The 12,177-nt window shown below is 38.6% G+C and overlaps 2 protein-coding genes across 5 annotated transcripts in view; one reads left to right on the plus strand and one right to left on the minus strand.

Moving 5' to 3' along the window:
• On the plus strand, window positions 1-6,917 carry zdhhc12a (zinc finger DHHC-type palmitoyltransferase 12a). Of its 2 annotated transcripts, XM_047381472.1 has the most exons (6): window positions 1-276; window positions 1,666-1,799; window positions 2,025-2,114; window positions 4,524-4,690; window positions 5,623-5,679; window positions 5,791-6,917. In XM_047381472.1, the coding sequence occupies exons 1-6, from the start codon at window positions 180-182 to the stop codon at window positions 6,104-6,106; spliced, it is 861 nt and encodes a 286-aa protein (XP_047237428.1). In that variant the 5' UTR covers window positions 1-179; the 3' UTR covers window positions 6,107-6,917. The 2 variants fall into 2 exon arrangements, with proteins under 2 accessions (XP_047237428.1, XP_047237429.1); XM_047381473.1 differs by lacking the exon at window positions 5,623-5,679 and having other exon boundaries at window positions 2-276.
• Window positions 6,859-12,177, minus strand: part of LOC124877871 (serine/threonine-protein kinase N2-like) — a 26,499-nt gene continuing 21,180 nt past the window's right edge. For all 3 annotated transcript variants that reach the window (XM_047381471.1, XM_047381470.1, XM_047381469.1), the window contains exons 19-20: window positions 11,897-11,977; window positions 6,859-11,657 (exon numbers count right to left, since the gene is read on the minus strand). In XM_047381471.1, coding sequence (XP_047237427.1) covers window positions 11,454-11,657; window positions 11,897-11,977 — 285 coding nt within the window. In that variant the 3' untranslated portion in view covers window positions 6,859-11,453. The remainder of the gene's footprint in view (window positions 11,658-11,896; window positions 11,978-12,177) is intronic.

Genomic DNA, 12,177 nt, shown 5'->3' on the forward strand with positions numbered 1-12,177 from the left:
GCTACCGTACCAAAATACGGAAGTATTTTACCACAGCGGTTTGCAGTAGCATCTAACCGGGAAAACTAGCTCCGAGATGGGTTCTTCGTCTGTTTCCTGGCGCAGTTAAGAATTTTCTGTGATTTTCTTTGTTAGTTAGTTAGTTCTGGACCTGGTTGAGAGGTCGAGTTGGTAAGAAGATGGTCCGGAGTCTGTTCCGGTCTGGCTTTCTTGTGCGGGTCAGTCACACCGTGCTAACATGGATCGTAACTCTCATTCTGTTCCTGCACAACACCGGTGAGTTCTGACACAGTTTACCTGAACAATGGTGAGTTAGCCTAAATGTTACCGTTACATCTGTACAGAACTTCCAGACGTTAAACTGATTCCAGGAAGGTTGCTTGGAGTGTTTTATATGAGGGGCTTTTAAAGGAATAGTTCATACCTTTGGATGTTGAGTTCTGTGGGGACTTTATAAGCAGAAAATGATGTTTGTCTCAACGCAAACTGTATTTGTAGATCACACTACAACAACAGATGTTCACCGAAATGTTGAATATATGAAAATAAAACTACAACTGTAAACAAATCTGTGTATGAATGCATGAGTAGATAAATTCACTGCAGTTATCACTGTGCAGAATGGCGCTGTGAAACTGACCATTTAAAAATGTATTATTTATTTAAAATATAGATAAGAAGAAAACTCCAACAGCAGTAAAATATACTATTCCATCTCAACCTGAATAAAAGGTCAAAGAGTAAAGGTTTCGGGTCTGAAATACCTGCTGGTGTGAACTCAGTATGACTGAATGCTGAAACTGAACCGAAAGATGCTTCAACAAGGTATTCATTTAAGAGGTGCACATTTATGGAGACATTGATCTCCATAAATGTCATTGGACTTTTTATTTTTGTATCTTTTCCTTTAATTTTGTTTTTCACATGACCTGCACATGATGTATATGTCAGATTATTGGTGACAATTGTTGTAGAAAAATCCGCATCCAGACACTGACGATTGTCACTCAGAATCAGCTTTATTAGAATCTTGCAAGAGAGAAGGATTTTACAGCATTGAAGATGTGCCAAATCATTCTGACCAGACAAAGTAAAAGTTCTCATAGAAGCTACAACAGTTTTCAAGGTGCCTCTCATGAGACCTGTTGTCCTAGACATAATCTTAACAGTGTGGCGTACATATTATCTCAGACAGCTGCAAGCAGAAGGCTGAGAAACCATTAGTCTAAGACTAAACAGAGAAGAATAGAATAACACAGAGGGGTTCTAATACTTTTGTCAGTTCCTGTAGAGTATGAAGGAGCAACGAAAGCAAGGCACTAAAATTTCCATAACACAACATTTTCAAAAAGATTTATCAAAGTCTCTTTTTTATGTTACAAAAACCTGACATTTTAACAGCAGAGGTAATAACTGGTCAAAACCGCTCAGCAGAACCCCGCTTCAAAACATCAGGACTATTCCTTTAAACAGAACATCTGTTTAGTTGTTTCTGAGTCCATTTTACGCTGACCATCTCTGGTGTTCCACGCTTGCAGGTTTACTGAGCCAAACATCCTAAAACAAGATGCATTGAACACAAATATAATATGAATTCTTCTAGAAAGAGTTCACAGGAAAACTCTAACCCTGATTGCTTGATTAAAGAAGGTAATGTGTGTGCAGATTTGCGGAGATGTGAGGAGCGAGGAGAGCTGCTGCTGCCTGCTCTTTTCTTCCTGCTCGTTCTGCTGTCCGTGCTTTTATACTTCACCGTCTCTTTAATGGACCCTGGATTTGTTCTCACTGACACGGTGAAGGTAACGATCAGTTAAAAAGAAATAAATCACCAAAACTAAGGTACACCTTGATAGAAATATCAGCTTGTGTGAATAGGGGGTAGAGGGGTGTGTTTTATTATAAAAAGCAGTCAGCAAGGATATAGATAGTGTTTGCTATGTGGGCCACAGTTTAGCAGGTAAAAGTTCACTGTGGGTGTGAAAGTTGGCCTCTGTGATGACCCACACCTGTCTGTTTATATGTAGGGTGGTCAAGGTTCAAATGAAGAAATGGAGTCGATGATTACGCAGTCGTCGACCCCTCGCCTGCGACGCTGCGGGTACTGTCTGCTGCAGGTAACCGGTCTCCACAGGCTCATGTTGATACAGCAACTTCTGATCCTGCACTCACTGCCTGAAAATTTTCCATCCAGCTACTCCAACTTTCTTGTAATTCTTTAAAGTCCTGTTGGTTAATAGTTTTTTAGGCTTTCTCAGAGATTTTCTTTGGACATTGGCTGCTTTTGTTCAAAATCTGAACGTGTCTAAGGGATTTTTTGTTTAAGTCAATACATTCTGACCATGTGGCTTGAGAAACATAAACTTTGTTAGTTTTATCTGTTAGAAAGACCAATTTTACCCCTTTATTTGATTGAATGTAAAATATCAAAAGTGTCAGGTCCTAGCTGACCTTTTAAGGTCTTATACTCATTCTCTCTCCTTCACCTATCCTCTTTCCTGAGAATTTGTTTAGTGCACAGTATGCTGTCATTGTCAGGTACAAAGACCAGGCAGAAAATGAGTGAAAAAGCAGCCAAAACCCTACAAAAATGAACATCAGAAAGCCTGGAAACTACTGATCAAGAACCCTTTGAAAGATTACAAGAAAGCCTGCCTGCTCGGAATGAAAAATAGAAGTGGTGTAAACATCTATATGTCTTTGGAGACAAAAGATATTGTTCTTGTGGTTTTATATAATTCTCCATGAGGGAGTTTGTAGGAACAGCAGATAAAATAAATACTGAACACATCAGTTTTTTTAGTAACTATATTTCTAAAGATTGAGTTGACATGAAATTCTCACCAGATACCGGTAATAAACGACCCAGTCTACACATTCAAGAAGTCAAACCATAGATGTCCATAAATTAGGTGGTATGTAATAAAATGGACACATGAGCAAATGCCAAGTTCTTAAGTAGAAGACAACTGGACTCCTTTTCTTGAGAAGAAGAGAAAAGAGGTCCAGTGGCCTTCTACTTAATCGCTTAGGGTTGTCATGTCCTGGATGACTGAGAATTTACACCAGCTTGAGACACATATGGAAAGAGACATGCGGAAAGATCTGGAGAGTCGGGAAACCAGCTGGACTCTCTCAGTAGTTAAAGGAATCCTGCCACTCAGTGTAAATTAGTATCAGCTAATTCAGTCCCAGCTGTTGGGCCATAAAACGTTGTCTTGTTACTGAGGAGGATGCACAAGAAACATCTCAAAACCAATAAGGGACCTATGAGGACGTTCCAAGAGTTCTGCACTTAAGTTCTTGTGATGTATGAAATGTCCAGGCTAGAAAGAACTTTGGTCCTGTTCTTGGCTCCTTGAGTAAAAGAACTAATTTATCTGTTCTTTTTGAGTATGTATTGGCTATGAAAGAAGTTCTAAACTACTGAAGGTTCCACCGAGCCCTGTAGGGGCTATAATGTGCAAAGAACAATATTATACCATAAACCAGCAACGGCCAGGTGCTTCCTGCATGATTTCAGACAGAGGACTGAAAAGAATCATAAGAGTTCTGCAAGAGCCGAGGAACACTTGTGGAGACCTTCAGAAATACTAAGAATTGGCAGGTATAGTTGATTCAAAGAAAAGAAGAAGGAATGCTTTCAGCTGCCATGGTCTGTATGCATGCTCACCACGCAAAACTCCACTGCTGAAGAAAAAGAACATTCTAGCATATGTAAAGTTCACTGAACAACATTTAGAGAAGCCTGTGAAATACTGGGAGAATATAGTCTTTTCAGATGAGACCAAAGTTTAACATTTGAGGTGAAAATGTGAAACTTTATTTGTTGAGGAAAACTAACATCTCACATCCTCTTGAACAAACCATCCTCAGCGTGAAACCTGGTGGTGGCAGCATCATGCTGTGGGGATGCTTTTCTTCAGCAGGAACAGGTTAGCTGATCAGAGTTGATGCAAAGATGGGTGAAGCTAAATACAGAACAATCCTGGAAAAAACCTGTTAGAGGCTGAAGAAGACTGGAGACTGCAGCACAGAGGCTCTCTATCAAATCTGACTGAGCTTGAGTTCTTTTGTAAAGAAGAATGGGCAAAGGTTTTAGTCTCTAGATGTGTAAGCTGGTAGAGACCTAACGCAAAACACTTGCAGCTGTGTCTGCAGTAAAATGTGGTTTTAGAAAGGATTGCCTCAGTGGGGCTGAATACAAATGCACGCCACACTTTTCAGAGTTTTGTTTGTGAAACATTTTGAATAACATAAGTAATTTTTTTCCGCTTCACAGTTATGCAGGACTGTGTGATGGTCATTAAATACATTGACGTTTGTGACAGAATGTAAAAAGGTTCAAGGTGTTTCAGTAGTTTTCAGGAGGTGTTGGGTTTTAATTGGTCTGGCCTTCTGGCTTAATAGGGGTTAAAAATGTTTGCTACTGTCCTCATGAGAAGGAGCGAATGCCTAAACTTTGAAAAAAGTAGAAACTCGATTGAGAAATGACATATTTGTCTTCCTGTTTGTGTCCTGAGCAGCAGCCAATGAGAGCCAAACACTGTCAGACGTGCAAACGCTGCGTGCGGCGCTTCGACCATCACTGTCCCTGGATTGAGAACTGCGTTGGGGAGAGGAACCACCGCTGGTTCTTCGCCTACCTGCTGGTGCAGCTGCTGGTCCTGCTGTGGGCCCTTCACATCGCTCTGTACGTCTACTCAAAGCTGCATTTCTATAAGCTTTAAGATGAAAGACCATATCTACTGGGAGAGTGAATATATGTGGCCTCAGTTTACCCTCCAGTCAGAAGTCAGGGTAGCTGAATCATGTGTTGCCAGAGCACTGCAGTTTATCTCTCCAGCATCTGACTGAATTAGGTAACCCATGCTAACCTTTAGAGAGAGCACATTGTGTAAGAGGGAGCTGTAATCTGTTGTTCAAGAACATTTTGACTTGAGGATCATCTGAAAGTTCAAAGATCAAATGTGAAGCCTTTCAGCTGAATGGTGACCGCAATAGCTTTAAAGCATTCAAATCAGAATCTTTATCACATTTTCTTTTAATCACCACGGTTATTCCCTCTATCTGCTGCTGCTTATTTATACCATAATAATGAAAAACAAACTGTTTAAATACTAGTATTTAAGATACGCCAAACATTATTATTATTATTATTATTAACAAATGTGCAAAAGAGTTTGGGACAAAACAGTTAAATGAAAAACAACTTATCCGTTGATGAGAAAAGTGAAAACAGGCATTTTTAAAAGCCTCAACGATAGAATATCAGTGTCAGTAGGTCAAGACTTGCATAACGTGAACAACATAAGATCTTATCGTCTCTTATGAATAACTCCAAGCTGTAGGGCTTGAATCTGTAGTAATTATTTTAAACATTTTGGAAATGATCTATCAGATTAGTTTCAAATCAATGGGAAATTAGAACATGGAGTCAGGGGCGCAGGAGATCTGATTACAGTTTGTCCAGGTAATAAGTTTAGCTGCAGCTGTAGACAGAGGGAGCCCTGACTGATACCTGAGTACCATGCTTTATACAAGACATAGTCAACAACCTGAAACAGGACATCAAAACTGGAGTTATTGTTAAAAATACTTCCTAACGCTTTCTGCATCCCACAGCTGGAATGTTGTTCTATCTAGTAACACCTGGATCAGCTCTCCCAAAGCCGACAGGATGTAAGACATGGGCCCTTTTAAAGGACATTATATTCAAGACCAAATTTATAGTAATTAATTTCCTGAGATTAGAGAAGCGGTGGAAGTTTTACTCTGTGGTGTATGTTTTAGGTCGGGGATTTCTCCAGGTACTACATGGGAGCTGTGGCTCAGAGCTAACGGGTTTCTTCTGGGGGCGCTCACAATAGTCGGGGTTTTCTCCTGGGTCACGCTGCTGCTGCTGGGCTGCCACCTCTACCTGGTCTCAATCAACTGCACTACCTGGGAGTTCATGTCCCGTCACAGAATCTCTTACCTGAAGAACTGCGAGGATGAGGAGAACCCGTTCGACCGAGGCGTTTTCTGCAACCTCTGGGATTTCTTCTGCATCTGCAGGACAGTGATGTGGGAGCAGGTCTACAAGAAAAACACCTCAAATTCTGTCTGAACTCAATGTGTTAAATTTAGTTTTTTTAAATGAAGGACATACTGTTTGTTTGCTGCAGAATCTCATTAATTTTGTCATATATTTTGCTTTCTAGGTGCCAAATTTCCTTTTTATTGTTTAAAGGGTTCTGAAAAAGGCAAATAGGCAGTGAAGCAAGTCTGGAGAACTGTTGATCAAAACCATTATTTAAAAGTTTCCTGCAAAGCCGGAGTGCTTCAAAGCAAACTATTAAGAACTGAGGACTTGATCAAGTGATTTTGTGCAGTATTATTGTTTTTTAAAATGCAACCAAAGAACAAGTGTGAGAACTGGTGCATTATATTCTGTATCAGGTCTAAAAAGGATAACAAAGCGACTCGGAGACGGATCTTGGTGTTAAGTTTAAAGTTCACTGAAGACCTTTCCCTCATTTTGCAGTTAGTTTCAGCACACGTCATCACTGCCACCCAGCTGTTGATGCACAACAAGAACATGCAGACAGACACACAAAGCCCTGTTTGTACAGATGTTTTGACGTGTGTACACTTAAGACAGTGTTTACATATTTAACCAGAACCTTTAAAGAAAGCAAGAAGCCACTCAGTGTGATTGGAGCAATTGGAGCTCAATACTTTACTCAGGTCTGAGTTATGACCCTGCAACACTAACTGCCTTTAAGTCTGTAACTGCCTGTATGTACTGCTGTAAGTCATTTATTTATAACTGTTCAACATGTACAGATGAAATCCTGCAGAAAAAAACAGAGGCAAACATTTTTTTACTGTACTGATTTGTTTGTATTTATTAAGTACATTAAAACACATTTGATATGCATGTTGTGATGGGGTACGTCTGTACAGACTGACATTCCTACTTGGGATGCTTCACACAGACATTTAAATGCATTTCGGACAAACATATAACATGTAATATTCAGCAGCAGCTTAAAGTGCTACAAGTTTGCTAAATGTCCTGCTGCAACTTCCTGGTTTAGCTGAACAAAATACCCAGTGGAGCTCAGGGACAATCCCTCAGGATCTTGTCATTAAAGCAGAGGTCTTCAACAAGGGTGTCGTGACCTCTAGTAGGTCTGTGAAGGTACTGCAGTGGGGTCATGAGATTTTGAGATTTTTTTCATTTTTAAAATTATCTATTTAAACACATATTAGTATGAATCCAACATGTTGTAGCAAATTGATAATTGGAGACATAAAATAATGTTCTGAGTCGTCGGGTCAATTAATGTGTTTTTACATGAAAATCAGAGTTTTACCTCTGTCCAATCAGCTTTCTGTTTAAACGTCACAACGATGAATAAATGAAATATTGGAAACTTTATGTTTCTGATGTTTGTGTTGTTCCTGAATGAATTTTTTAAAACTTAATTTCAGCTATTTTATGTTAGAAAAGAGATCAGGTGCCATGGTTGTTGTTGATTCTGACTCCATAGGTGTGAAGGACGAGGAAGAGTAAATAATTTTATTTTTTGTGTCAGGAATAAAGAATATTTCAGCCATTCTTAGAAAAATCCCATTTACAATGCAGCACATTTACAATTACCGCTGCAATGCATAAATAGTGAACATCTATGCTGCTCTTATATCTCCTGCTTAAAGATTTTTACACATGTTATCATTTTATCATTTCTGTGTTTTGTGAACATGTAATTTGGCAAAAATTTGGGCTCCCTAAGTTTGACAACATTTAACTCATTTGGGATTTCTAATTTGCAGGACAAAAATTTGTCTCAAGTAGAAGAATTTCAGGTAACATCATGCTACATTCACCGAATGTAGCCTGTCTAAATTTAAAAGCCAGCTGCAGGGTAAAGTGCTTTACGGACAGACTACAGCAGAGTGCTTTGGTACTGTTAACCTGTTGAATTTTGACCAAACAGTAGAATTCATCAATGGACCAAAAACTGATGTAAAAATGGTTTGTTGAAAACACATCACTAAGAAACTATAAAGAAATATTTTGTGTATGGTGCATTTTTTTAATCTCAGCATTCTTCCTCAAAAACTCCCTGTTGCTCTTGTCATCTTTTCATTATTTTGCCCTAATATTGCCAATCTAAACTCAGTAGCGCAGCATTTCCACTTGCAAAAATAAATATGCAGACATTTAACTACTATTATGGCTATAGTAGATTATTTATGGCTTCTTTTATACTGCTAGCTATTACAGAATTTCTAGTGCACAAGTTAACAATGGTGTCATGTACCTCTAGAGTTGGTCTGGAAGAGACTGATATGTTACTGCGTGTCTTCGCTACCTAAAATCAGACATTGGGTTAACTTATTCATTTGTCAAGGCAGTGAGCAAAGCCTGTCACAGTGATGCATAGAAACGGCAGCACAGAAGGTTTCCCTAAAGGTTAAGTATTGTAAATAAATAAATAAGCAAAGGCCAAACAGCAAGCTAAATCTGTACTAAACACCAGGAGGTTTAAAAGGCCTTGATTGGCTGGTTTGGTATAAATAAATTAGACTAATTTATTTACAGATATATGACTGAATATATTGTAATTTTCTTAAAACGATGTAACAGATTGACAGACAAAATGTAGTGTTAAGCCCTAAGTTATGTCAAAGATTCTATTGTTTTAAACAAATTTAGCTCTGCTAGTGATTTCAGGGAGACTTTCCACTTGAACCATAAAATTAGCACCAAGCTAGAAAACATATTTTACAGATTTGTATTTATTTAATTTTTCGCTTGGAGCCATTGTGGAAGAGTCAGTATCTTACAGTGGGAGCCTAGTAGCTAATCAATGTCAAGCTAACAGCTTCTCATAGTCAAGCTAAAAGTCACTCAAAGCTAAAAGCTACTCAGAGTCAAGCTAACAGCTAGCTACAGTTACATTCAACAGCTACTCATAGTTGAGCTAACAGTCAACGTTAACAGCTACTTATAGTAGCGCTAATACCTAATCAAACTGTCAAGGTCACAGCAACTCATAGTTGAATTAACAGCTACTCATTCATAGTCAAGCTAACAGCCTGTTATTCTGGTATTGGAGACCGCTTATGGCTTTAGTCTCAAGACCATTCTTGAGATCACATTTTCAAAGTCTTGCTCTTAGGATCAGTTCAAGTTTTTTTACTTTAATAATTTCAACACTGCCAACTGCGTCCCTACGTACAGAGGAGCAGAAGATGAGAGGGACGAGAAAACAAGAGGGGAAAACATTTTCCAGTGAAAACACATGGATGTTTTTCTAACTGTAAGGTCGTTTCACATCCATAACTTGTTTACTTTAGTGCGAATCAGTTGTTGAGTTTGTTAACGGTTTCTTTTCACACAGAGAAAACTCCAAGCGAACCAGAACCTGTCACTACAAACCAGGTGAGTCTATGTATTGGTCATATTGGTCCAGGGTAGGAGAACCAAGTGTAAATACAGAAGCATATGCTGTGTTCTGGGCTAGTAGAAAAAACAGATAATTTTTTCATTGTATTCACGTATACCAAATGATTTTTTATTAGTGTGTTTACCGCTTCCCAATATATTCTCTTCCATCATCAGTCTCATTACCGGCGTTCCACAGGGCTGCATGTTGAGCCCCTCCTTTTCTCATTATAAACTCACGACTGTATTCCTGAGGATCCTCAGAAATAAAAACTTATGCGATGAGCTGCTGTTGTCCTTCTACAGAGCCTCCATTGAGAGCATGTTACCATACAGCATCACTGTTTTGGTACTCTGGATTTTCTACTGCTGACAAAAAATCTCTCCAGAGAATCACAGACTGCTGAAAAGTCACAGGAGGTACTCCTGCCCTCCATTACAGACATTGGCAACAGTCGCCAATCACTCTCTGCAGATCTCCAGAGCCAACAACATCTTAAAGTACTTTTTGCTCCCCTGCTGACCATCGGTTTGAACTGTTACCTTCTGGCAGATGTTTCAGGTCTATTAAATCAAAAACTTTGTTGTTCAATAACTTTCTTTCTCACGGCAGTAAGGCTCCTTAAAAAACATTAATATGTCCAAATCACATATAATATCATGCCAATGAATACTTTTTCTACTTAGGTTAACTTATTTCCATTTGTTTTACTGATTTAATTTGATTTAATTGTTTCTGCCTTGTTTGTGTTATACGACAGAACAATTTGACTTTTCAATGTGGTTTTTACTTGTATGCCTGATACTCGATTTATATTTATTTTTGTATATAGTAGTGTGTGTAATGTAGTTTTTCACTTTTTCTGATTGCACCTCACTTCATCGTTCCCATGTTCACTGTACATAGACAAGAAAGTCATTCATTATGGAGGAGTGGTATCCTAGTGGTTTGAGAGCAGCACTGCTCCCTAAGGGTTGGGTTAAATGCAGAGAATAATTTCTCCATTGTGAGATCAATAAAGTCTAAATTAATATTAATTATTATTATTATTCCTTATATGCAACTTTTTACTTTATATAGTGAGTAGAGTGAGAAAGTGGACATTTGAAACACATCTGTACTGAACGTGTTGCATCTCTACAGTTAATTTGCGTTTTTTTTGTTCTTGATAAACTAGAAAAGTAAAATAGAAAATGTTTACAAAATATTAAATAATGTAATTTTCTTCAAGCATCCTACATTCATCTCAGTGAAACATATTTCATCAGACCAGATATGTTTCACAGAAAAAAATGCTCTGATAAAAAAACAAAGTGTGTTTTTGTTTAGGATTAAAAGTCGAATCAAAGTCTGAACCCCCACACAGATTATAGTGTCTATCGTCACGTCCTCTGCTCTGTTAAAAATAACCAATTGTTTAACTAATCGACAGCTAGTTGTTGATTGTACGATGGCTGAAAACAGTCAGCGTTATTGTATTGATAGCTTTGTGCTGTCTGTAAATAATTGAGCTGCAGAAACGACCAGAAAGGTTTTTCATTCAAAGATGCAGTCAAGACTGGGTCAAGAGACATTCTTTAAATATCATCCAGTGAGATTTAAACTGATTAAAAGATGAAAGTCCTGCTTGTTAAAACAGATCAATACCACTTTCTGCTACACTATGCCTAGTCTTTTGTTTCTTTCTGACAACTGTTTGTCTTTTATAATCCGTCACTGAGGTCTAAATGGTGTTACAGGCGAGAGCAAAACAATGTTACCAGAGTCTAGAGTGAGGTTTTGTTAATGATAATAATGACAAATTTTACTTCGGTTTACTGTATTATTGACCAGCTAATACAGCACTAGAACAAATAATAACGTCAGTGTTCTTGCAACTTCTATCACTGAAGGAAACACTGAATAATCATACCTGGCAACATGCATATTTGGTACTTGTTTGTTACCCGTCGAACTGGACAGTAACACCGACAAGTTGCTGCTAATTTCTGCCTCCTGGTCTCTCTAGACCTTCGTTCAACCATGCAAAGCACAGAAGTCAAAGTCTGCAAAAGCCTCCTGCTGGTCTGTCGAGAGGCTGAAGGGCTTGGAGGGAGGAGAAAGGACCGGCTGGAGGCGAGTGAAGTCGCTGTCAAAGTTGCTGACATCTGTGGGCTCCTTGATCGACGGCACGAAAGGTGGCTTTAACTTCTTGGCCATCAGGGCTTCCCAGTCAATAGTCTGCAGAGTTTCAAAAAGTCAAACTCTATCAGACTTTTGCAGATGCAGAAATGTGTCATAAGAAGATTTGACCCCCAAGGTCCCAGCCACCAACAGCTCAGTGCTTCTCAGCAGGTTAGTTGCTGTCAGATCAGTGCTATATTAAGATGAAAGTCTTACACATTAAAGATATTTAAGACGTTTCACAGCTGAAATTCAGCTTCAGTCATGTTCAAGAAAATAAAAGTAATCTGATTTACCTCAAAGAATTTCTCTCCTTTGACCTCGTTTGCATCTCTCTCTCCAGCTCCGAGCCTTTTCATAGGGTTCTTCTTCAACAGCTAAAAATACAGAAAGGTGTCCTGTTTAAGATATGTTTTAATTCACTTAAGGGTTTTTATGTTTTTATTATCTCTTCAGAGTTATTAATTCCAATTAAAGTACCAGCCTCCTGCAAGACCGGTAGATTTGGTGTTGCTTGGCAGAAGGGTCTGAACTAATGGTGTCACCGTACACAAAAATCACAGCTGGTAAGTATTTG

This window comes from Girardinichthys multiradiatus, chromosome 12 (genome assembly GCF_021462225.1).
Source record: "Girardinichthys multiradiatus isolate DD_20200921_A chromosome 12, DD_fGirMul_XY1, whole genome shotgun sequence".
NCBI lineage: Eukaryota > Metazoa > Chordata > Actinopteri > Cyprinodontiformes > Goodeidae > Girardinichthys > Girardinichthys multiradiatus.

What these genes read in the sequence shown, in the direction of transcription:
- zdhhc12a (XM_047381472.1), top strand. Translation starts at nt 180, where the DNA reads ATGGTCCGGAGTCTGTTCCGGTCTGGCTTTCTTGTGCGGGTCAGTCAC. An exon ending in TGGGCCCTTCACATCGCTCT is followed by an intron (nt 4,691 to 5,622) that starts GTACGTCTACTC and finishes TGCATCCCACAG; the next exon opens with CTGGAATGTTGTTCTATCTA. An exon ending in TCTCCCAAAGCCGACAGGAT is followed by an intron (nt 5,680 to 5,790) that starts GTAAGACATGGG and finishes TGTATGTTTTAG; the next exon opens with GTCGGGGATTTCTCCAGGTA.